The 24,934-nt window shown below is 34.9% G+C and overlaps 1 protein-coding gene across 17 annotated transcripts in view; it reads right to left on the reverse strand.

The window, feature by feature from the left end:
- Positions 1–24,934, reverse strand: part of MEF2C (myocyte enhancer factor 2C) — a 134,843-nt gene that overhangs the window by 8,894 nt on the left and 101,015 nt on the right. For 8 of the 17 annotated variants that reach the window (XM_036403549.2, XM_036403546.2, XM_054517983.1 and 5 more), the window contains 6 exons: positions 20,871–21,057; positions 19,690–19,737; positions 5,954–6,126; positions 4,724–4,747; positions 3,687–3,816; positions 2,625–2,760 (listed from right to left, as the gene is read on the reverse strand). In XM_036403549.2, the coding sequence (XP_036259442.1) occupies positions 2,625–2,760; positions 3,687–3,816; positions 4,724–4,747; positions 5,954–6,126; positions 19,690–19,737; positions 20,871–21,057 (698 nt within the window). The remainder of the gene's footprint in view (positions 1–2,624; positions 2,761–3,686; positions 3,817–4,723; positions 4,748–5,953; positions 6,127–19,689; positions 19,738–20,870; positions 21,058–24,934) is intronic. The other 9 variants (XM_054517988.1, XM_054517986.1, XM_054517990.1 and 6 more) reach the window with 4 other exon arrangements.

The raw sequence follows: 24,934 nt of genomic DNA on the forward strand, positions 1-24,934 counted from the left end.
CAAGAGAACATATTCCACACTATGGATTTGTGCATAAAGTATGTTGATAATTTATTATGATGTTTGGAAAGGACTTCCCTTCTGGTAATCAGCAGTTAACTTCTAGTAGTCTTTTTCATACATGTTAAATAAGCAGTAAGAGACTTTTATGTACTGTTCAGGCCAAATCACAAAGCTTTGGAAGGACTGATTTTCAGCAGAATTTTTGTATGGATTTTTTCCAGATGTAGATGCATTAAAAGACCATGAAAACACTATTCTTTTTTTTTTAACCAAAAAGTTGAAAAGTTTGGTTTGTTTCAATGTCCCAGTCATGTCTAAACAGCTTCTACATGTCTAAACGGGCTCTACATTGTTGTGCTGTTCACCAGGCTTGGCAGAAGGCCAAAAGCTGCACTAACAGGGAAAGTGAACTACTCCCACGTCCTCATGTATTTGCCCTTGAGTCCATCAGCACTAGTGTGGCTCCTAATTGCACAGTCAACTTGAAGAACTAAGAGCTTGGTTGCAGAGATCTCCGATTACCTCCAAGATGGTTCTGACAGTGCTACTGAAATTGCTGAGAACTTATCTGGAGCAAGATAATGCGTCTAATCCTGTCTTATTCTACTATTAATCACATTCTTGTCATTGCATCTTGCCAAGCAGAGCTGATTTTCACCTTTAGACTCTGTTGAAAAACAAAACCTGAAGGAGACCTCGAGTGTGTCTTCGATTAACTGTTTTCTCACAGGTTTTTGTAGCCTACTGTTGGGAACAAGCATCTCACTGCCAAAACCTTTCAGTATATGACCCCACTAAGCACTGGGATTTATGTTGTTGAAGCATTTCTGGATGTGTTTTCTCAAGTATGTGAAGATGACTGTAATTTTGTTTCATTTTAAAAATCTTTTTGCAAATTCTAAATCAGGTTGATATACACTGCATATGTTCTACAGAATATCAAGTTTTTCAAGTAATTCAAAAGTTAAAACAGATGCTCTTTCATGTAGAACTCAGTGAATATGATTTTCTGCAGTGATAGAAGACTTCTCAAGAACCATCTCTGAAGCAGCTTTCATAGCTGAATTCACTTACAAATCACTGAAAGAGTAATAATAATAAGAGCAGCTACTCAGAATGTATTCCACAGCCACAGACATTACACTGACATTATGTGATATGAATCAGAAACAGATCATGATGTGTGACAAATCTGAAAAGGCATGTAGTTTAGGAGTTAATTTATACCTTTTTTTTTTGCTAACCAAATAGCATAATTACATTCCTTGGTATGGTACCAATTGTTTATACAGTGATACCTAACGTGAGCTTTCAATTTATTTGAGAATTCGTGATTTTAGTTGTACAGTAAGTCTGAATGCTGACCCAGAAGTAGTGCAAACTCACAAAGAAAAGTATAAGAGAAAGATCTTAAGACTTTTTTCTAGCACAAGTATTTCAGTTGTATGTTTTTATGACATTTGCATCTATATATACTTATTTATACAGAAATGAGGTTTAAAAAATTTGTTCCTTTGAAACATTTGTATAGCTCTCCTTAAAAACCCAAATTATCAACATTGTAAAGACATTAAAATAACTTACAAAAAATGTTCAGATAAAGTAGAAGGAGAATTTTGAAGTTTAAGGTGTGTTTAGAGTATTAAATTGTTCCACACTATGGCAACAATCTCAAAGAAAGAAAGTGTATATGTGGAAGACCTCTTTCACAAAAAACGTTTTCCTTTCAAAAGTATATGGATTCATTTTTTTTCCTCATGAATACACTCCTGCTGTTTTCAGCTTCTATTTTTATAGCTAAACCTTTTAAAATTCCAACATGTCTAACCATACATTAGGCTACTGTGCCACACCAGTGCATGCCTATGTCTTACTCAATAGAAATTGTAGATAACAAAATATTTGAAAATCATACACTTGTTCACTTAAATGAGCCAAGAGGTTGCTTGTTCAGGTGATTTCCCTGTGTGAATTTTCATACTTCTAAAGATCCTGAAGTGATTGAGCACTGTGTTTCTCTGAAACTTGAATAAATATTGTAAAATTAGCCACTAGAGGGCAGAATACACGTGCACTGCACATCGCAGTGAGTTGTGTAAGCTTACACTTTGGCTTAATCATGCTATTTTCTCATAAAAATCATCTCCAAATAAATGAAACTTGAATTTCAGAGCTGAGCAGAAGGGAGTATATGATTATTATATAAGGTTAAGGCTTAATCTCAGGTAAATTAATTATGTAATCTTACTTCATTAAAATATCTAAAAAATTTTCTTACTGTAAATGTTTGTGCAACAGTAACTGGAAATTAAAAGCATAAATAAAAATATGGCAACTGTACAATATAGGTGTTTGATTTTAATAGCAAATCAAAATCTATTTAAAGAAATAAAAACTAAAACATAAACAATACACTACTGAGAAAATGCCATGAACGCAAAATATTTCATTGCAACTCCATAGCAAACTTTCCATGAATTACATTGTTCCAGTTTTGCAAAATCTACTTTTTATACACAGTAGATATGTTCTGGTATGTTACCTTGACATATTTCACATTTGGAATTACTGGGGAGACTGAAGTTACTGTAGAACAGTAAAATAAAGAAAGCACTGCTTACCCCAATTGACTGAGGGCAGATGGTGGCATGTTATGTAGGTGTTGCTGTTGCCAGCCAGTCACAGAACCGAGATGAAGAGCACTGGCTGTATTAAAACCAGAGAGAGATGATATATCTGCACTACTCAGAGAATATTCTAGATTTGAAAACAGAAAGACAATAATTAAGAGAGAATTAAAGAGGAAGCAATTAAACAACAACTAGCCTAGTAATTTTCTTGTCACTTTGTAAGCCATTTAATTTTAATTACACCAATCACATTAAGTTGAAGGAGAAAAAGTAAATCTTCCTCTTCCCTCAACTCATTAACTTGGGAGCAAATAATGCACTAATAATTATTCTGTAATCTAGCAGTGTTTTACTGGGTCTGGCAGATCTAAAGCATTCTTAACCTGTAAATTCACCATAACTACAAAAGGACTGTCAGAAAGACTTGAAAAATATAACATTTTGGTTACAGTCTTCCTTGCAGAAGTCTGCAGGCAGTCTGCTTCTGAACAATATGTGTGCTCTAAAAATGTGCTGGATCTATCTCACTGTGTGCACTCTGAACAGCAGCAATACACAACAGGAACTGTAAAGATGCCTTGAGGCTTCACTTCTGCACCCTCCCAGGTAGGAAGCTGTGATAGCCAACAGAGTTACTGAACTCTGGTTGGAGATAGTGAAGCTGCTTATTTCTGCTACCCTCATGGCTTTAGCATGGTGCACTCAACTACATGAAATTATATCCAAGGAAGACTAAACTGTTAACTGTTAAGGTTGCTGGGTTTTTTTTTTTGTGTTTTTTTTTGGGGGGGGCTTTTTTTAAAAAATTTTAATTAAAGCCAATGAAATAAAGCTACCAAATCAGTTTTACTTCAAGCAAATCAGCTAACTTTGAAATAGATACGTCTGAAGTTAGTGACAGGTAGAGAATAAGCAAATGTAGCATAAAGGCATAACAGTTATAAATTTTTCAGTTTCTCCCAAAGAACATTAGCTAATTCATTAATACTGAGATAGACACTTATCAGCACCTTGCTCCCTTCCCCATCCTTTGCATCCTGCACCAATACTTACCAGTACCATACGTTGTTGAGATGGCTGATGGGTATCCTCCCATCCCTTGCCCTGGTAGAGTAGGAGTTGCTACGGAAACCACTGGAGTAGCCAATGACTGAGCAGATTGGGAGTTATTTATCCTTTGATTCTTTTAAAGTAAGTAAAATAAACATATTATTGACCAGTTTTAAGTCAGTTGAGTGTATTTGCTTTCTGGGAATGTTTTGCGCATGAGAAATACAGGCTATTACAAATTCCTAGAAATTAATCATTTAACATGTAGCTTTGATGAACTCTGCCAACCCTATAATTTACAAGCTTTCAATAGACCAGTTGTCACCATAGTAACTCATTACATCAGTATCTCCTAGGTAACTGAACTAGTAAGATTGCTTTTGTTGTGGGTAGAAGAACAGATCATGTGAAAAACTAATGAAATACATGAGCTCGATTCCCATTGTTTTCCTTTCTGCTCATATAGAAAAAAAACCTACCACAAAAAACAATGAAACCCAAAAAGCAATGAAAAACCCCCAAACCCAGTTCTGCTGGGTTTTGAAAGGGAGGTGCACCCCCAGACTACTGAACTCTGAACTCTTACCAGGGGATGGAGCTCTGACAACGTTTTTGTGCAGTAAAAAACCCTTCAAGGCTGTTAGATTACATAGCAGTTACACACTTATCTTTAACTCCAGGGCACTAGGTGTTGCACTGTAAGAATTAAACTAGAGAACTCTAATTATGTGAATGGCAGGAAAAAAGGGCTAGAGAGCCACCAAAAAAGGTGGCTGTCATAACGCTATGCCATCTTCAACAACATAAGTTTACATGCTCTACATGCATCACCAAAAAGAAAGCTTAATTCTAGCATGCTGAGTTTGAGTATGTGCAACAAGTGCATCTGGTCTTCTATCGCTATATTTAAAAAATTGCCATGACCTTTTTTGTTCACAACATAGTTATTTTCCATTTTATTTCAACCAAAATTTTATCTACATCATAAGAATAACTGTTTTTTTTTCTTTGTTATTAAGATGAACATCATTACCACTTACCAGAAGCAGATCAACATCCTCAGACTGATTGCATAGGAAAGGAATATTAAAAATTAGTAAATATATATATTTACCAGGAGGCAGGTTTTAGCTTAGGGAATATTTTAATATCATAGCGGTAGCAAATAAACACCTTCTGAGGGTATCTTGGAAAAAATACACCTCATAGATCTCTTTTTTCTCCTCCTTCTAATAGACTGTTTGACTCAATTGTAGGAACAACCTATCCAGTTTTCAGCACAAGACTTTCTCCAAGAATTCATTTGTCTTCCACAGTCCCATTGTTTGCAGATTATCATGCTATGCCTAACCCCTCACAGAGTCCCTTGGAAAATATAATTTTTTAGGGGCTTGGAATAAATAATTTGATGCAGACAGCTTGTCACTGCCATGATCAACTTTGAGTATTGCCCTGTAGGACTATTTGTCACTTTATGACTTAGGAGGTAGCATCACATTTATGGGCAGTTTTAGTTTGATGATTAATTCATTTTGCATCAAGCTGAAGTAGCAAACTTGGAAGTTGTTTTAATAATGTTTTTTATAAAATAGAAAACTACATCACTTAAATGACTATATTTTTAATTTAAGTTCACTTTTAATGTTAAATCACTCAAAACAGCTTTACTTGGAAACACTGACAAACTTTTGAAAAGTAAGTGCAAGACATGGACACAATACCTTCCCAATTCAGCCTTCTAGCATAGTATAATGCCCAAATTTTACTAGTCCTGGCAGGAGAAACAGAAATTTCATATTCCTTTTTCTCTTCCTCTGTCTATTTACTACCTCTTATCATTACAAAATTTGGATCTCACAGTAATAAATTAATTTCAAATTAATTTATTGCTGTTAATACGCCATCTGCTAAGAGTCTGTGTGGCTAAATATTTAAGAAAAACGTAATAGTTAGAGATGCTCAGGGTTTAATTTAGCTTTTATAACAGCCTCAGGAAAGTACTGGGAGAGAGACCACAGAAGGTGAGGCTGTGCACGGTTAGGACACAGTTCCTATTTTGCAACTCAACAGACAAAAAGTAGGAAGTAAATAAGACTTCAAAAAAACAACCAAAAACAATCAAAGAGGCTCAGCCTACATCCTCAGCTTGGTGTCAAGCCCTAGTTAGAAAAACCAAACAATCAAGAATGTAGTTTCCTGAGCCAGCTTTGACATTCCTAAATAACTCTTATTTGAAGTAGATTAAAAGAAGAGCTTTGAAAATGCATTACCACTGATGGCATGTTACTCTTGCTGCCAGGTGGAATAAGCACACGGAGGTCTGGTTTACGGTTGTTCATTCCCAAATTCATTGGAGGAGGAGATTTTGCTTGCATATTCTTGTTCAAGTTGCCAGGTGAGACCAGCAGACCTGGTGAGTTGCGGGGGTTTCCATATCCATTTCCTGTTAAGGTAAAAACAAGAGGGGAAAAAAATGGGAGAGACAAGTCCAATGAAGTCCACTGTATCTTTTAAGCCCTTCTAAAACTGTGAAATCAAAAACTCAGGATAGATATCTGTGTCATGTACCTTTATAGGAAAATACAACATGTTCTATATTTGGAACAACTGGTCTTCAAATGCTTTCTCTCATGGCAGCTGACATCTCTGTGATGTCCTGAAATTAACTCGATGATACAATTTTGTTTACAGCACTGTGGTATATAGCACAATACACTGTGCCCTTGTAGCAGCCAACGTCTGACATTTGTCTTACAAGAGTCAGGAAAGTCAGATAATTTAAGGGCATAAAAACTGTCAAAAGCTATTTCATATTTTCTTGACATCTACAGAAGATTGTGCCTTTTCTGACTCAGCCCTTTGTAGGTCATGATTTTTTTTTGCTTTTAAACAAGGGATGCATATAGCAAGGCTATAATTTCCACAAAAGGCGGGGGGAAGACCAGAAGGATTCATAAATTCTTTTGGCTCTTTTTCACTACACTTCTTGGACCTAGTTCTGTAAACACTAAAATCAATGGGAGCAACATCATAACATTATTGGAAAACACCACCCTATCTTTCATCTTCTTCTCTCTTATGCAGGCCCCAGGAACAATTCTGACAAGCAAATGTTTCCTTTATCTTTTTTAGAAAAGGATATTCTCTCAGCTCATTGCATTGACAACTATGTGTCCATAAAGTTAATGACCTATTAATTCCACTATTTCATTCACTGATTTCACCTCTTAACCACATAAAATCTAGGTAAAAGGTGACTTTTTAGGGTAGCCTTGAAATTCTGTCTACACAATCTCAGGAGAGGTACAGAAACTGCACAGACATAGAGAGGGAATAGCATGAAAATTAATATGGAAAGAGAAAACCTTTACCTTGGGTAAATACCAAATAAACAAATGCTATGGAAGACTTTCTTTTCTGAGCACAGCTTTTGTTCATGAGCTGCAACACACAGCCTAGAATTTGTGTGAGAAGATAAACTAGTCAGGCAGTGTGGCAGAGCCCTCTGGGTCAGAAACCCTGGAACTCCAAATTTCCTTTGTTTTCCCAAAGTCAGGGAAGACCACAGTATCTCACCCGATCCTCCCAAGTGTGAAATGGTGTTTATAGCCCTAAAGAACATAAATAGATTATGGAACTAAATTTGATAATATCTATAAGGTGGGCATAAAAATGACGGTACATGCCAGCAATGTGCTCCTCTGGTCGGGATAATGATGTGTGTCTGAACTTGACTAAGATTTTCAAGTTTTTAATCCTCAAGCACATCAGCCACTTGTATTTACCAAATCAAAAAATCAATGGAAATAAAATTTGTGAAAGCCTATTAAATATAAAAACACCACTTCAAGCTTTGGAAGACTGTGAACTCTAGTATTATGGCACAAGAAAATTATCAAAAACTGCTTGAATTCTGTACTTGTCAGGTACCTTCAGTAGCTAGTCTGATCTGGCTTGTTTTTTCTCATAATTTCTATTATCATGATCTCTAAGCCTTTGCAATATTTTGAAAATTTAAGAGCACTCAGATCACTACTAATATTCTGTATTAAAATAACTTTGGAGATTTTGGACTAAAATATTTTTCATAGTTAATCTTGTTGTTTATTTCCTTAATAATATCATCCAGTTAGGAAAACAAATGAGTTCTGAAATGTATCTTAGACTTTCCAAGCAAATTCAGCAAAGTGCTTTCAAAGGCTTTTCATTTTGTACCAGTAGACTTTTTTTCTCAAAACGAACAATTGTCCTCAACATGAATGAGCTATCTATTATGCTCTCATTAATGCTATGTGTCACTACAGGTGGTGAAATTAGAAGGGGCATTTTGAATATACAACAGTACTTTCTACCAGAAACCACACTGCATTTTAAAGAAGTTAATCTTTTACAAACTGAATACTGAAAATTGAGGCAACAGAAGAAACTGAAGCAATAGTAGGGTTTCTCTGGTGTCAGGAGGTATTTTACCAGCAGGATGTAAAACTGTCAGTGAAATCTGTCATATGACAAGGATTTGCTCAGAGAGTGGCAATGGAACTGTTTGAAGCAGCACTGAGGTTTCTTCAGTTCTACAATATAGGACCTTAAATATATAGCAAAATGGATTCCACTGTACTCTATATATTTCTAGTTGTGATTTTTAGAGCATAAATCACCTTACAAGAAAGAACTCCCATTCCCTACATAAGATTTACTTAATATTATATACTTTTAAGAAACAGTGCTTAGGGGAAAGAGTGCTTCTCTATAAAGCTTTATTCTTCAGAAACATTCATCTGAACTTTACTGATGTGAAATAGTTTGAACAGTTTATATTTTTGAACATTTATATTTTAAAAACATCAAATTCTTTTAAAGAACTACTGCAATAATTTCTTTGCCACCACATTTCTGCTGTTCAGACATATTATGCCTTCTAGCATTTTGAAGCCATATAATAACAGTTCCTCTTTCCAGTCACCAAACTTATTCTTTTGGTATAGTGAGGACTTAGGAATGTAAGACTGTGGACCTTAAACCAATAATACAGAAACCCATCATTTGGAAATCAATGATGAATGCATGCATGTGATAAAAAGATAAGAAGAGTCTGCATGGAAACCAGTCCTTTAAACTGTACCCGGTTAATTCAAGAGGGCTGTGGCCTGCTCTAAGGCAGTTCTCCCACCTTCAGATAAATCCAGCAAAGAGAATGGCCTCATTTACATTCAGAGGCAAAAAAAAAATGCCTAAGTCTTCTAATGTATAAATTAAATCTTCTTTCATGCTATACTTTAAAATTGCACTCTGCCAGGGCAATTATCAATTTAGATGTGACCATAGGCAGAACATCTCATTCTGCTATCCACCTGAAAGCACAAAAATTATATGTCATATATGAATGGATTTCCTGATTATGGATCATAAGAAAATGAAAACCAGATGGATTTTAAAGGAAGCTGGCTTTACATTTTTATTTGATTAAAAGCCATATTTTTTTTATGGAATAGAACATTTTAAACATTACAAATGCATTCTATAAGGCATAATGAAAACAGTGAAAATAGAAACAGTGGATGAACAAATTTTAAAGGGCATATGTCAGAATTTGTAAATTTATGGCATTTTTAATTCAACAAATTTTCAGAAAAAATATTTTTCCTTGTATTGTTTGTTACACTGACTTGTAAGAGTACAAATATTTTATGCAGAAAAGAGCTTATTTCTAGACAAGCTAGTGGAGCAGCATGTGTCATGAAATTCACTGCCAGACTTTGTATTTGGACTAATGGCAGAATGTAAACACAAATGCTTTTTGAGCACAGAACACTCCTCTTGGACATACTCTCACATTTTGCATTTAGGCACAAGTGCCATTGACTGTAGAATGAATTCCGTCCAAGTACAAACGACATGATTAATCTCTTTAATTTCACTTGTCAAAAAACTCAGAAAAGTTATTTTTGTGCACTGATAGTTACTCAACCAAGAATAATTATTAAAAAAATCCATTTAATAATGATAAAAACTACATTTTAAACTGAGCTACAAATTCATGTAATACTGTCTTAAGCATCTTAATTTTAAATTTTAAGATTTTAAGGATACCAGAAGGGCACAAGTTTAATCAGGACAGAATAGACAGCAAAGTTTGCTTCTCTCCTTTCATTCCCTATTAGTAACACCTGTACATTCAAAGGAGTTTTGGTCATTGACGTTTACAGGGGTTGCAAAGTGGCTGCAATTCTTAATATTCTCAGAGTTAGGACAATAAATCTATACTGAGCATTTAAGCCAGGAAACTTTCCACATGTTAAGGTAGCACAAATGAAAAAAGAGTAACTTTTTTCCTTATCTCTCAACATTCTTGGACATAGTTTTAATAATTCAAAGTCTTTAAGTCTTGAAAAATTGGAAAATTTTAGGACTTGAACATTTGAAACTGTCATGTTCCTACTTGTTCCTTTTTTATTCCTCCTTTTTTGTGATTTCAAAGGTATAGAGATATACTGAATGAAAAATCCTCTATGGTAGTCTGAAGAACTAAAGTGGAAGAAAGAACAAGATACACAAATTGTATGTCCTTTATTTGATCTCTCATTTGTTAATTCTAGTGTTTTTCACTGACATGAGTTGAGAATTTACAAGATCCTTAGGAACATGAGATTAATTTTAACACAAAATGAACTTTCAAATTCTTGAAGGATTTTTAATAAATACTAATGCTCATTTCAAGTTTCCAATAAGTGTATGATTTTACTTGTGAAAACTTTCTTATTTCTTCCAAGATGCATCTATACATTTGATTTCATGGAGGATTTCTACTTCCTATTTGGTTACACTAAAAGCATATGTCATATGTATGACATTTTGACTGATCACCAAGAGTCTCAAAAATAATTTTAAATACAGAATTATATATATAAACATGAGAACAAATATTCTGCAAATTATCTCTACTTCAAAATATATGCATACATATGAAAGAATCTATAAAAATTTTTGCCAAATTTGTATCTAGTTTTTCACTGTTTTCTCAGTTTATTTTCCTATTTTCTGAAGGAATGGTAATTATTCTTAATAGTAATTAAAAGGTAATGAAAAATTTCCTTTTCTTTCTTACTTTATTGGTTTTTTTGGTTTTTTTTGCATACACACTGAAACAGGCTTTGGTTTATTACCCAAAATAAAAAGATACCAACAACAAAGAACTAATGCTAGGAAGTTGTACTGTTGCTCACCTAAAAATAATTTAAAAAGAAAATTCTTACTCATATGTCACATATTCATCACATTTCACAGCAGACAACTGTTACTAACTGCAAATGGGAGAAGAAAACCAATCTGCTGCTACCCCTGTCCAGAAAAAAGGGAAATCTTCACTTTTAAATAGATGCCCATTCCCACTACATTCAACTAATGGACCTTCTCAACTGAATTGTGGGGAGTCAACTCATACAGATGTGGTATTAAAAAACCTAATAACTTCGTGTGGAAGAATTCTCAAACATCCTGTGAAAGTATCAGCTACTTTTTTGGGAAGGCTGAAACAGGATGACAGTTCAGAGAACACACAGACTTTTGAACGAAGGGGAGGAGAATAAGAAAACTATCTCAATGACTCTTTGTTAGTTTTAAAATTAACCACCTAGTAATAATATAAATATATGGTAGAGATTTCTACATGAACAGAAGTCTGAGCCATCTCTCTTGAACTCACCATTCTTGCCATGCAGGTTCTATAACTGTCAATGGGAACACGCTCTTTAAGTTTAAAGAGATGAAAAGGGCTCTGATGGCACTGCAGTTGTCCTGCGTGTAGGATGAAAGACCACGAGAACAAAAAACTGACCTGTGCATCACACCTCATGCAAAAACTTCACTGCTGAGTGAAGTGCATGGCAAGCTAACCTGCTCACAAACACTGTGGATATGTTTTATTGCTATAATAAGATCTGTACTTAAATGTTTCTAAATTAGTACTTCCAGTAAGTATTCTCCCACTTTAGGAGTTTACACCTTAACAACAAAAAAGCAAAGCTGGCACCTGACTTTTTGAATTAGCCTGTGGCTACCCACACAAGCAACTCTGAGAAACCCTTCAAAACAATTTTCAATTGCAATTAGTCCTCCCAAGTGGCAGGCAGATATTTCATCACATGGAGTCCCTCCTTGCAGTCCTTGGAAATAGGGGTGTATATCATAGACAATGAGGATCTGTGGTAAGTCATACACTTAGAGAAGGGGGAATGTGCTTTCTTCTTCAAGGATAATCATCCTTATTCCTTTTTTTCCTTTTTCTTTTCTTTTCTTTTCTTTTCTTTTCTTTTCTTTTCTTTTCTTTTCTTTTCTTTTCTTTTCTTTTCTTTTCTTTTCTTTTCTTTTCTTTTCTTTTCTTTTCTTTTCTTTTCTTTTCTTTTCTTTTCTTTTCTTTTCTTTTTTCTTTTCTTTCTCAGCAAAGACACAGAGCAATAGATGATCCAAGTTAAGGTCCTGTTTGTGATTTTTCAGTCTTGCACTACAATTATTATTGCCAGGATGCTTATAATCTAAGTCCAATCATAGAATCTTATTATCTGCTTTCATTATTATTTAATGGCATCTAATATCAGGTATCTCAGATCACACAACTTTCATTCAGAAACACTGTGTTTCTGATATCTTTACTTCTGATTGTATTGATTAATTTATTTCCCTTTCCACTATTTTGTTCTAACACCTTTATCAATAGTTATGCTCTTTTAAGAACCTGTATATTCCACAATATCTTGTTTTGATTCTAGCTTCAGCTAATCAAAACAGTGATTAGTGAATATTTGAAACTATTGAGAAAAATCACTTATTTATACAGTGGTCTTCAGTTTTGTGTTTTATAAATATTACATGTCTGTAGTTTAAACACGTGGGCACTGTTCTATGAGCAACAGTAATACATTCTTTCTGTCACAGTTTTGTAAGGTCCAAACCCCAGCAATCAGAGATCATGGATCTTACCATGGTTCATGTGTCTTACCATGGTAAAACATGTGTCCTGCCCCTAGCACTGGTGTTGTATCTACTGCCATGAGGAGATAGCACAGTGCAATGTCTCTGACCTCGCATAGTGCTTCCTCTTCACTCTCACTTGACATTTGCAAATGTTAAGTCCATGTTCTGCACTAGGAATGCACTAGTCTTCCACACTAATGTGTAGTCTAATAGGAGAGGTCGGTGCCTCTCCTATTAGTGATGAGGTGGTTGTCTGAAACTTAGCTGGAATTACAGCTTTTCCAAAAAATCTTGCTTAAATCTCCAAATTACTGGCATAGCCCTGATCTCCTGGCATGTGAACAGCTCATATGTGGCCTTCCCCTGAGATGTGAGATAACCATCTACCCTAAATATGTTTTCAGGACTTGACCATGTTCTTATAAGTACAGTAGTTGAAAAGATGGTCCATTCTAGTCCTGTTTATGCAAAAAATGAGAAGGGTTTTTTTTCTTTAGTATGGGTTGTTTCAACATTGTGATAATTGAGAAAAAGAAAGCAACACCAAAATGTGACTTATGTCAAAGAGAAAACAATACTGCTGAAAAATATATTACTTTCTGCAAATATATAGGAGAAAAATACATTCCTGGGAAGAAGAGAGAACTTATTTCTTTTGACTGCCAAAAAGAGACTTTTGAGAAATCATTACACAGAATCACAGAATGGCTTGGGTTAGAAAAAATGTTAAAATACTCAGATCCAAACCTCCTGCTAAGGGCAGGGACACCTTTTGCTAGAAGTTACTGAAAACTCCATCCAAGGTGACCTTGAGCATGTCCAGAGATGGGGCACTCACAGCTTCTCTGGCCAGCCTGTGCCAGAGCATTACAATCCTCAGTCAATAATTCCTAGTGAATACCTAATCTAAATCTGCCCTGTTTCAGTTTGAAGCCATGACCCCTTTGTCAATCATCTACTTTTAACAAATTATTTGTTGATGACAAATTATTTCCTTTCTGGGCTGTTTGAAATCAATTATCATTTTGAGGAAACTGATTTACAGTGAAAAATATTTCAAGAAAAGTATAATTCCAATTATAAACTGGATGCCTTATCTGAAAAGTTACCTAACCCATCCCTGTCTTCTTTGGCTTCTATTACTGTGAGACTGCTCCAACTGTTAGCACAGGAAAAATGAAATTGTAAGACATTTGGAAGACAAAGGGAATCATTGGATTCAATATCTTAATTGCTGGATCACAAGTTAAAGGGCAGGGGTCATGTAAACTTAATATTGTCAGGAACTTCTGTGTGGGGCTGCAGTCACAACTTCAGGAGGTTAAAAGCATTTCTTGTTTTCTTTCTCACAGCAAAGTCATTGCTCCAGTCCAGATCCAAGAGGCATCAGCTTTCAGGACTGTCAGGACTCAGGACAGGCATGAAATATAGACATTTTCGAATTTGCAATGCCTTCTTCTATTTTATGAATTTGAGCAAGAATATGTGCTGCAGTATGCAACAGGAGTTGTGTCTTAGTGAGTAAGAATGCAGACAGAAAAAACAGTGAAATCCCTGTCTCATTTAAAAAAAGCATAAAATTCCCCCAGACTTCACTTGGAAAGGGATTTTATCTAAAGAACACAAATTAGTCTTGAGGATCATTTGAAGCTTCTTGTAATAAAGGAAGGCAATCTCGCCTGTCTTTAAGATCTCATTTACAAAGAACAAGTTTGTATGACTCACTTAACTGTTCATTACATGTGAACTTAGGGCTCTTTCCTTTTCAAACCTTTCAAGCTGTCTTTTTATAAAAACAAATATTGAGACATTGTTATTAGAGACAGAGAATAACTAAAATGCATTACTAATTCAACACTTACGCATTGGGTAGAAGCCTAATAAAGGCCAAATTTTTCCAGATTTTCATTAAGCCTACTGAGAGTGGGCTTGCATCGATCTCCTCTTTGGTAGGAGGTCACATGAGTTAGCTGAAGAGAGACAACCTTTGTATATGACACCCTCTGCAAGATTTTAGAAATTTTTTTGTATTAAGAGCAGCATCTACTCTTTCGGCTTATTCTCAAAGTTTCATTGATACTGACTTTTGTGTGTTATTTATTACTTGGAATTAGAGTTGGAAAGACCTGTGTTGACTGCCTACATAGATATGAAATTCAGTATGATAGACTATTTCTTTCATACTATATATTTGACCTTGTCAAACAAGTTTTAGTGTTCTGCCAGCTTTGACAAAATCTCCTAACCTGTAGGTACTTCCCTTAAAACAATGAAGGAAAAAAAGTATCTATCTATCTATCTATCTATCTATCTATCTATCTATCTATCTATCTATCTATCTATCTATCCATCTATCTATCTATCTATCTATCTATCTATCTATCTATCTATCTATCTATCCATCCAGCCATGTATTCATCTCTAGGTATATAGATATATATTCTTATATGGAAAAAACCTTGGAAGAGGAACACTTAAAGGTGTAATACAAGTAGAAGGAAAACCAGAGCAATCATGTTTTTAATTTCTTATCCCACTCCATGGTTTTAAGTCAACCTGCCAATTTTTGAATTCTAATTGTTTGGATTTGGCTCTATTGCATCACAAAGTTTGTTATGAATGACTGTGTGTCCTTTCTTTTGTGCTGTAAGGTTCCTTGGACAGGAACTATTTTTTACTTTTGTACCACATTTTGCCTAGACTTTGGGCCAGAGGTCTGTGGATTATTGCACTCATCAAGTAATAAGGGACAGACAACAATTTATCATGCTCTCTGTGGCAAAGTCAGTTACTGTCTTACTAATAGGTTGCCCATAAACTGTGGTTTGAGAAATATTTCTCCAAGCCCATTTGTTTATTTACATAATTCATACTTGAAGTCTAAGAATTACCTTCTCTTGACTATACCAAGCATGATTTCAGGGCAGAGTGAAGAATATTTATGTAACATTTCAATTTCTTTAAAAAATAAAATTTGTTTGTTTATTTATATTTATAGTTCCAAAAGTCTTTAATGCAGCTAGATGTCTTTGAAATCATTGCTTATTTTTGGTACTGCTGGTCAGCTTAATTGGGCAGATTGCACATCTTTTTACTAAACCACTCTTTGAGGATATACCATCCAGATTGCCTCTACCCTGAAGGAATATAACTTTAAAATTTCTACTATTACACATATTCCCATGTGGCTTGAAATACTAGTAGAATATATAATACATTCACCCACAGTCAGTACACCACCAAGGAAAGGAAAAGGAGAATGAAAGCACTAGAAAATTATGATACTGGCTGGCACTTCAGGACCTCAGTCTTCAGAAGATAAGAAGGCAATTGTTGGCCTGTGGCTAATTCCCAGAAGGAAATTACTTGCTGCAGATTAATAGATAAATACAGGATTTGGTTATTAAAAACATGGGATAAAATTTTCAAAATGCAATGCTGATCTATTCAGTTTCTAGCCCTTTTTAATAACAGATTTAAAGGTAGTTTGAAGATGTTAGATTGAAAGACAGCAAGTGCTCTGACAGCATTTTTAGAGCCCCAAGAACTTTTTAATAACTTTCTCCTTTAGTTTAATATTAATGTCAAGCTGGGGGCAGTGCAGAAATCGAATAGAGAAACAAACATATTACAGAAATGAACAGTTGAAGTAGGTATGTATTTTATTATACCTGTCATGGATTTAAAAATTGAGATGGGAATTTTCCTTTCATTTTATTATTTACAGTTGTTTTAAGTCTATAGAAATGCTGTTGATTTAAATCGACTCATTCCATTAAAAGGAAGACTTTATTACAAAATACAAAATATCTTTCTCTGAAAGCCATACAAAAGGAAAAATAGAACCCAATCTAAAAGGAGAACTCACTTTGAAAATCAAAAGTTCAAACTACAGATGCAAAGAAAGACATCCCCCAATACTGTTCTATTTTAAAACTTTAAAACTATTGAAAAAAATTAGTTTTCTATCAAACTTTCAACACAAACAATAAGCCATTGTTTGAAGAAAAAATTGAGTTCAGATATTTGACAGTACTAAAACTTCACAGGCACTTATTTGTGTGCAAGTTGCCTTTAAGAAGTTTTCTTAAAGACTACAGTCTGTTAAAATTAAAAGAACTTCACGTAGTCTATTATGTAAACAGGTAGACACATCACTTAGCCTTCATATTTGTTACGCAGTAAATGAAAATGGATTTAGAGCATGTCTATTAGGGTCCAAAAAGTTCTTGTTCTGTCTTTCAATCAAAAGCCTCTGTTTTGAGAGAATAGTGCCAAAGACATTGCTGTATTTATAATTTAGCAATGATACGGAATGTGAAGATCACTCCAATTTTGTTGGCAGTTGCTACTATCATGCGATAGAAACTACTCAATCAGTGTTTGGCTGAGAACAAATTTACTCTTACAAATCTGAGACAACCTTGGTTTACCTTAAAAATACCACACATGGTAATTAGTTGTGTAATATAATAAAGAAGTAATCAGCTTTCTAAGTTTTATTTATGTCTTAGGTTAACTGCCAAGGTAAATTGTGGATCATTCCAGGGTTACTACTTGAAATAATCCAAACCAATGAAAAAAACTTCTTTAAACACTGTCTTAAATAATCATTTTCCATTTCTGATATTGCAATAATAATGCAATTTATTTTGGTGCAATTTATTGAAGTAGTGAACAAACTGAGGTCCAGTGCTAGTAACAAAAAGTAGTTTCATTTTATAGTGGCAGAAATGAAAGAAATATGTTTAGACTCTTTTCCTTGGAGTATATTATTTTGAATATATGCTCTTTTTTCACATTGTGGAAAAATGCAAATTCAGAAGGTTCTAATTTGGCCAGAAATATGAACCCAAACATGATCATGCCACCAGCTTCTGAGATGCCAGATGGAAGAAAACACACAGGTTTTTGTTTCTTGTGAAAAATGATGAAAAAAGAGAACTTTTGATGTTTATTCTTCTTCACCTTAAAGAAAGATGACTGTCCAAAATAGTGCCATTGTGGAATGATACAGCTAAGACAGAGGATTCAACCTTATAGTGACCTTTCCATCTTCCTACAGCTCTTTATATAATTCTTCCTATCGTTCTACTTTAAAGAGATTTAGAAAACATTTCTTTAATGACATTTAAAACTTTTATATTCCGATAAAGAACAAAGACCATTCCTGTAATTAAATATTTATGATGTAGTCTTAGCAATGTTCCTCATATATATGCCCCTCAAATAAATTGCTTACTCCAACATTGCATTGCTTGAGGGCTTAATGCAAGCCCTTAATTTTTGATTAAGAAGAATCAAACCATTGTCTTCCTATGCTTAAATATGTTTTTAATATATTTCCAAAAACCCACATATTTAGAAAGAATATAAATTTTCAGCTGGTGTATTGATACAAAGATTTTAAGACCAACGATTATTAACAAAAATGCACATGCAGGTGAATTTTTATTTTAGTATGCCCCTCTTTTAAAATAAAACGCTGTCTTCTTTACTAACTGCTTTTCAGCGTCTGTTTAAAGGAATGGGAGATGATGTAACGAGGTGATGCTATTTCTAATTGAGCCAGGAGAGGGAGCCCCTTAATAGGGAGATAATTCCTATGTCAGTCCTTCTGCTGTTCCTGAAGTTCTGATCAAGCTTAAAAGTAAGATGAAATGTTAACACTGCAGAATGAATATTTCTTTAGCTCTCTTTCAGAGGTTAACAGGGGACAATGAACAAAACTATAATTTTCTGTCACACTTTTTTTTTTCTTTTTTTTTGAGAACAAAGGAGACTTATAGTGAAGTTTCAATGGTCTGCCTTCCCTACTCTAAAATTAGTACAAAATGACTCCCTAAAGCTTTAGTATATGTTTAAACTGCCTTTCTGGTACAGTGCTGTGCAGTTCTAATTGTACTGTTAATGCATCGCACAAATATCTGTGACTCATCTATGTGTGAAAATAAAAGGAGAGTGGAGATCCCTAATTCAGGCTGAGAAAAGACAAGGGAGAAAAATCCTAAACCATTATATAAAAAAATTTCCTTATCAGTGATTTTAACAGAAAATATTGGAATTGCCATTTATATCAGACTTTATTTATGGTGCACAAAATGGATCTTCCAACGATTTCTCCCTGAGAGCAGTTACCCCAGCAAAATATCATGCTTTACCACTCATTTGTTTTCTGTGAACACACATGTTCTCAAACTGCAAAAGTAATTTTGCCATTGTCTTTTGTAATCTGTATTTGTCATAATGCAACATTGCTGATATTGCTAACAAATCACTGAGTTTACTGAAGAAAAGGGACTACTCTGACAACATTGCTTTGACACCACAGATCTCAGCAAGTACAGTTCTTGGTAGTTCTAAGGGAGCAGGACTAAATGGCTTATCTTTTTCTCTGCCTGGATATTTTGAAAATCCTTTACCTGTTGTGTATCAAAGCAGTTAAGCAGTTAAGCAAATACATATGGCAAACCTTAAGTTCATTACTAATTATTTAAGTAAATGCTATCAGATTTTGCTGACTAGCAATGGTCTTAAGAGCAGGGGTTTGAAATACAGTTTACACACAGTATGTTGAAGAACAATGAGCAACTCACAATTAAAATCTTTATTCAAGCTTAAATTAATAAAATGAAGCCCCAATTCCACTCAAGTCAATGGCAGACTTTCCCAAGATGCAAAAAGGATCAAAGTTTCTCACACTGACTCCACCAGGAGTTTTTCTTGAACAAGGCAAAGCAATGTACCCAAAAGTTTTTATGGAAAGGTTAATGTGAAGGAAATCAGACATTTGTTTCTGTGGAATTTACTGAGGTGCAAGATTCTTGATGCTGCTGGAAAACAAGTCTCTTTCTACTAATAAGAGAAGCACAAATATCAGTGAATGCTCCACAACCCAGCTGAGTGAATTAAAAATTGCTAATGGATTTTTACTATCCCCTCTCCAAAAGGGAGCTATTTTAGAACTCAGCTTTTGAGTTTTAAAGTTTGAGCTTTATTCACTTGGAAAAACAAATATAAATTCTCCTCTCTTTACCTGCACTGGTGCCTGCACCGGTTGCAAGGTCCCCACCCATCAGGCCACCTAGAGGTTTGAAATTAAATGTAAATGAGCACAATAAATTACAACACTCAAACATTCAAAATATTTTCTCTACCTTCAATCACCCTGCTGTAGTACCCATCATTTCTTTCCTCTGACTTCAACACGCAGTTGAATCAGACCCATAATTATGAAATCATGGTGTTTAATGTTACCTGTATAAGACACTTGCCTTTCAAGGACAAACAAAATATGGAGTACCCATAATTTCCTTATTTTAGTTTCATGCTTCCACAGCATGTGAAAAATTATGTTTGAAAGTTATATATAGTACTCCTTCATTTGAAAACTATCTTTAGTTGAATGCTAGTCAGAAAAGGAAAGGACTGGGAGGAAGAGGCTGAAGATTCCTGGAGAAGAATGTAACTCAGAATAAATACATATATATAGTTTTTAATTTCCTCAGCCTTTCACAGACATTCACACTAATGATTTTTAAAACTTCTCTTAACACTTGGAGACCTCAAATGGTTCTTTGAACCTCATATACTTAAAGATCTTGATGTTGCTGGAGGCAGACAGATTGAAACAACCTAATCCCCACTTACCCTCATCAGAGATGAGCTCTCATCATCGCCAGAAAAAAGCACAACCCCTTGCTATGTAAAGCACTGAAGTACAGAGCTCAACTAACATTAACCCATCAAGGAGCTTATGAATGAATCAATAAAAATAAATTCTTCATTTAGCATGTAGACTGATTATTTAAGTAATGAGTGTACTGATTTACTTCAATTTTTTTGCATTGGCTACATTTTCTTCCCTGCTTTATGTTGTAATGAGTTTTTGCATGAATTAAGTAGATAAGCTGCCTTTTTAGGAAAAAGCATGCTGTCTGCCCTTCTGTCCTTTATTGACTTTATTGACTTAACTGATTTTCTTTGTTTTTTTTGTTTTTGGTTTTTTTTTTTATTATTTTTATTTTTTTATTTTTTTGAGCTTTTTGTTGGTTGTTTTTTTTTTTCTCTTAATTTTTCAACACAGCAATTTTGGACAAGCTCTTGTGACTGTTAAAAAGAGATTTCTTTTTTCTTGGGGTACAATTTAAAGTGACCCAAGGCATGCAAGGAGCTGAGAGTAGAGCATTTGAAGGAATGGGATTGAATAGGTCCTACCTGTGTTACCTGCACTTGGAGGCCGATGTGTCACACCAGGAGACATGCTATTCCTTTGCAAAGAAGGATGAGCCAGTGGTAAAAGGTTGGGGTTTCCCAGTGAGCTGACTGGGTTACTGTATACCAAACTGTTGTGGCTGGACACTGGGATAGAAACTGGCATCTCAAAGTTTGGTGGTGGAACAGCCTGTACAAACAAAAATGGAAAACAAATAAGAGAATAGTACAAAACTGAAACAGCCTTTAAGTACAGTTACTCTATATTTAGTTCAAATATTTTGTACTTGGTGATTAAAATATTTGTGCTTACCCCCTTCCCCTAAGACTCAAGAGAAGAGTATCAAAACAATTACCAAGTCTTTTAAATATGATTTTTCAAATAAGGAGTCCATCTTCCTTTAATGCAGCTTGCACATTTATTTCATAAGACCTGGAAAGACTTTTTTCATTTTTTTCTACTTTTTTTTTGTTGTTTAAAACAAACCTCTGTCTCATGCAGCATAATTTTCTATTTCTTTCATTCTTTGAAGTCCTAATTGTTCACTTGTCACCTTAATCTAGTATCATAGATTACTGCAAGATCAAAGTTACATGACAATGGTGACTTCATTACACGGAAAAAAATTGGAAGGGATAGAATACAAAAGGCAAGGCTCTAATTTCAGCTTGTGTTTCTTTAGCAACCAGAATTATCCCAAGTCACATAAAAGACACCAATACAGTAAATAATTTTTTAAATGAGTTTCTATCTTAGCTTGGAAGGGCTTAAAAAAAATTAAGTTCTCCTCAGGGACAGCTAACAAATACAAGAAATTTAGATACACACTAGTCTTTGTGGGCTATTTTTTGGGGGATGGCAGTGGTGTTTAGTGATGCCTTTTCATTATCCTATTTTCCTATCTAAAGGCAAGACCTTCTCCTGAGCTACTTCCCTTTGCAAGAATGCTTAAAAAAAAAAAGCAAACAATGTACCACACTAACAGAGGTGTGGTACAACAGAGGTTATGAGGAGATGCATATCTCATTATGCTCCTAGGAAGCTCAGTTCAGGTTTCCTTGGCTGGTTATGAGTTTGTTGGTTGGGGTTCCTTGGGTAGCAGTTACTTGAATTTCTATAAAAGTTATGACTACATTAGAAATCCACATTCAATTTATTTGCTTTAAAAATTATTTTCTTGCCTTTTTGATCAGAAACACCTTTTCAGAATTACCTGACAGCATTTTAAGTATTCAGTATGTGAATACAGGCCAAGTACCCCTCAATTTCCAAGTTTTCTAACATTTATAATCTTATAAGCTTCAAGAAAGAGCTTAAACACATAAAAATATTCTTTGAAGTAGACATATTCCAAGGGAGGAAATTAAAAGTTTTAATTTTATTGTTGGCAGCTGATAGTACTGGTGTATCTTCAAGGACCTAGGAGGAGAGCTGGATGTATCAACTGCTTGTCAGTCAGCCGAGGCACCCTGACCTAGTGCCACCCATGTCTCTTCGGCTGGAGCTGTTGTCTATGCCCTCTGTATTACAGCACTATCGATCAAATTACAGTTATCTCTTAAGGCTGTTTTTTTTTTCTTTCTTGGTCCTCTCTAGGGACAGAGAAAATTTTACTCTAAATATAGAGGAATTATTTTGCCTAATCACAAAGAGCAAGATTTTCAGGGTATGATGTTAAGGATACTTTATACAAATGCCTTTGAATTATTTTGAACTGTTAATTTAGCTCTGATACCCTCTCCTTTTTTTGAGAGATGACCATAGCACCATAGTTGAATAGATGGACCTGCTGGCATTGCTCCCCATCCTGGGGGGACGTGGAAATTTGCTTCCTTTTGCTGAGAAGCTGAAATGCACTCCAATGGCTGTATTTTTCACAGAGCTGATTGATTTCAGTAGAGGTAGGAAAGGAAGGTGAGGTGTTTTGGGAATCCACATGTTCTACATCTAATCTACAGATGTAAGAATCTACATGTGATCTGCAGCCTTATGACTCAGATCTAAGCTCCTTGGAAATAGAGTCACATAGCATAATCTGAAACATTTGATCAGCTTGAAGGTATGTTTTGAAGCAAGTAATTATTTTTAATGGCCACAGAAAGACCCAAAACATTCCTAAATCCTATGTTAGTCAGAAGCACATGACTTCTTGAGGAGTTCAAAGTCAGTGTTTGAGCTCTTCATGTTTCAGTCCCAATTACAGCCTGATGTGAGACATGAATAAGCCAACATGGAGTTTCTGATTATTTTAACATACAGGGCTGTGATGGAGTTCTCTCTACCTGGTGGCTTTGCGCCTGTGGACCTGCCTGCTTGAGTACCAGTCCATGTTGCATTGACTGTCATTGTCAAGAGAACACTGCATAAGGTTCTTGTCACCCTTTGTCATAAGACCTATGAAGTCTGCTTCTGGGTCTAGGTAGAGACTATTATTGCCTCTATTTTCCTAATATCTTTTCCTAATCTAAATTTCTGTTATCTAAACTTAAACACCTGTACAAATGCAAAACTGAAGGTCTTGCCAGAATTCTAAAAGCTTGTTTGTTTTAACCACTATGTTCTTCCTTCCATGTACAAACCAAACTGTTCAAGATTCTTCTTCTTTTTCTACTTTTGTACAAAAGAGCTTCAATCTTGGTAGCTCTTCAGGTTGTCAGTCTCCCTAGTCATGTGAAACTGTTACTTAGCTTTCATTTTGTCATTTAAAAAAATTTTTTTTAAAGTAGTTGAATTATTTAATTTCTGTACGAATAGTTCTAATTTTTGTCATTTTACCCACTACTAGGATCAACTTACATCTGGTTACAGAGCACTTCATAGGCAATTTTATAAGGGCAAAGTTAGTTTACTCTCTGTTTTTCAGCACAATATACTATATCTGAAATACAGTAGTTTTTACTTCTTCACCACAGTCAAAAGTTAGAGAGAGAAGTTTGACTGGATAAATATCAGTATTAAACACTACATCTCTAGGTACAGTTCTCCAGATCTCTGTCTAACTTTATTAGTGTTACAAATTCCTCACAAAGAACTGCAATGTCCTGCAGATTCCCCATGGGTCATAGTGATTCCATTTCAGCCTCATGGACATTAAAGTTTCTGATGCACTTGTATACTATATATATATATATCAGTAGTAGCTGGGGGGGAACTGAGGCCATCAGAGGCCACAGAACAATTCATGTCCATACTATTAAGCTTTCGCAACCTCAAAAAAATCATGACTACATGTAGACTGACAACTGGGAATTGTTCCTGGCCTGGACTAACAATCAAACAAAATGAAGAAATTGTCTGGGAGAATGTTATTTGGCATCAAAAGGTGCTGAAAGCCTCGTGGGGACTGTTCAAAAAACTCACCTCAGAGATAAGCACACTTCATGCTGCTTTAGTATGTTTTTTGCTTTTTTTGCTAATTCTAACATAGTCAACATCTACACTGTCATGTGTATAAAGTTTGCCACATTTTGCCTATTTTTCCCCCTTCCTTTGTCTTTTCTCCTTTGGACACCACTGCCAAAGAGGGCAGATGGCTCACCAGAGATGATACTGCCAGTGTACAGCACGCAGTGTTGGATGCTCACTCCACATTCTATGATCCATGTTGCCAAACAAAGTGTTGGACACTTAACCTCCTTGGAACTTAATAGGCCAAACATTCTGTGTTAAGTATTGGTTTTATCCCCCCATGTTCAACCAGGCCTTCATTTATTTAGAGACAGAGATACTTATAGCTTCCTTCTAGTGGGCTATTTCTGTCTCCTCTGCTTTCATCATTCTTACGAAATTTACAAATAAGTGTCTAATTTCTATCAGAATGTTTAGAACAATATGAATGCTTATCACCAGAAAATTATCGGAGGAAACATTATTGGGCTTAGCTGTTAGGAGCAAAAGCCAATATTGTTTTTATTTGGCAGCAACTTTTTTATGTTACAAAACCAGGCAGAGGCAATGCATTGTTTTATATATTCTGTAAGTAGTGATTTAGAGACTTGACTCAGTGACTTTATTATTAATTTTGCTTTCTTCTCCCCAGTTTTCTTGGCTACCTTTGATAATCACA

Source organism: Molothrus ater, chromosome Z (genome assembly GCF_012460135.2).
Source record: "Molothrus ater isolate BHLD 08-10-18 breed brown headed cowbird chromosome Z, BPBGC_Mater_1.1, whole genome shotgun sequence".
In the NCBI taxonomy this organism is placed as follows: Eukaryota; Metazoa; Chordata; class Aves; order Passeriformes; family Icteridae; genus Molothrus; species Molothrus ater.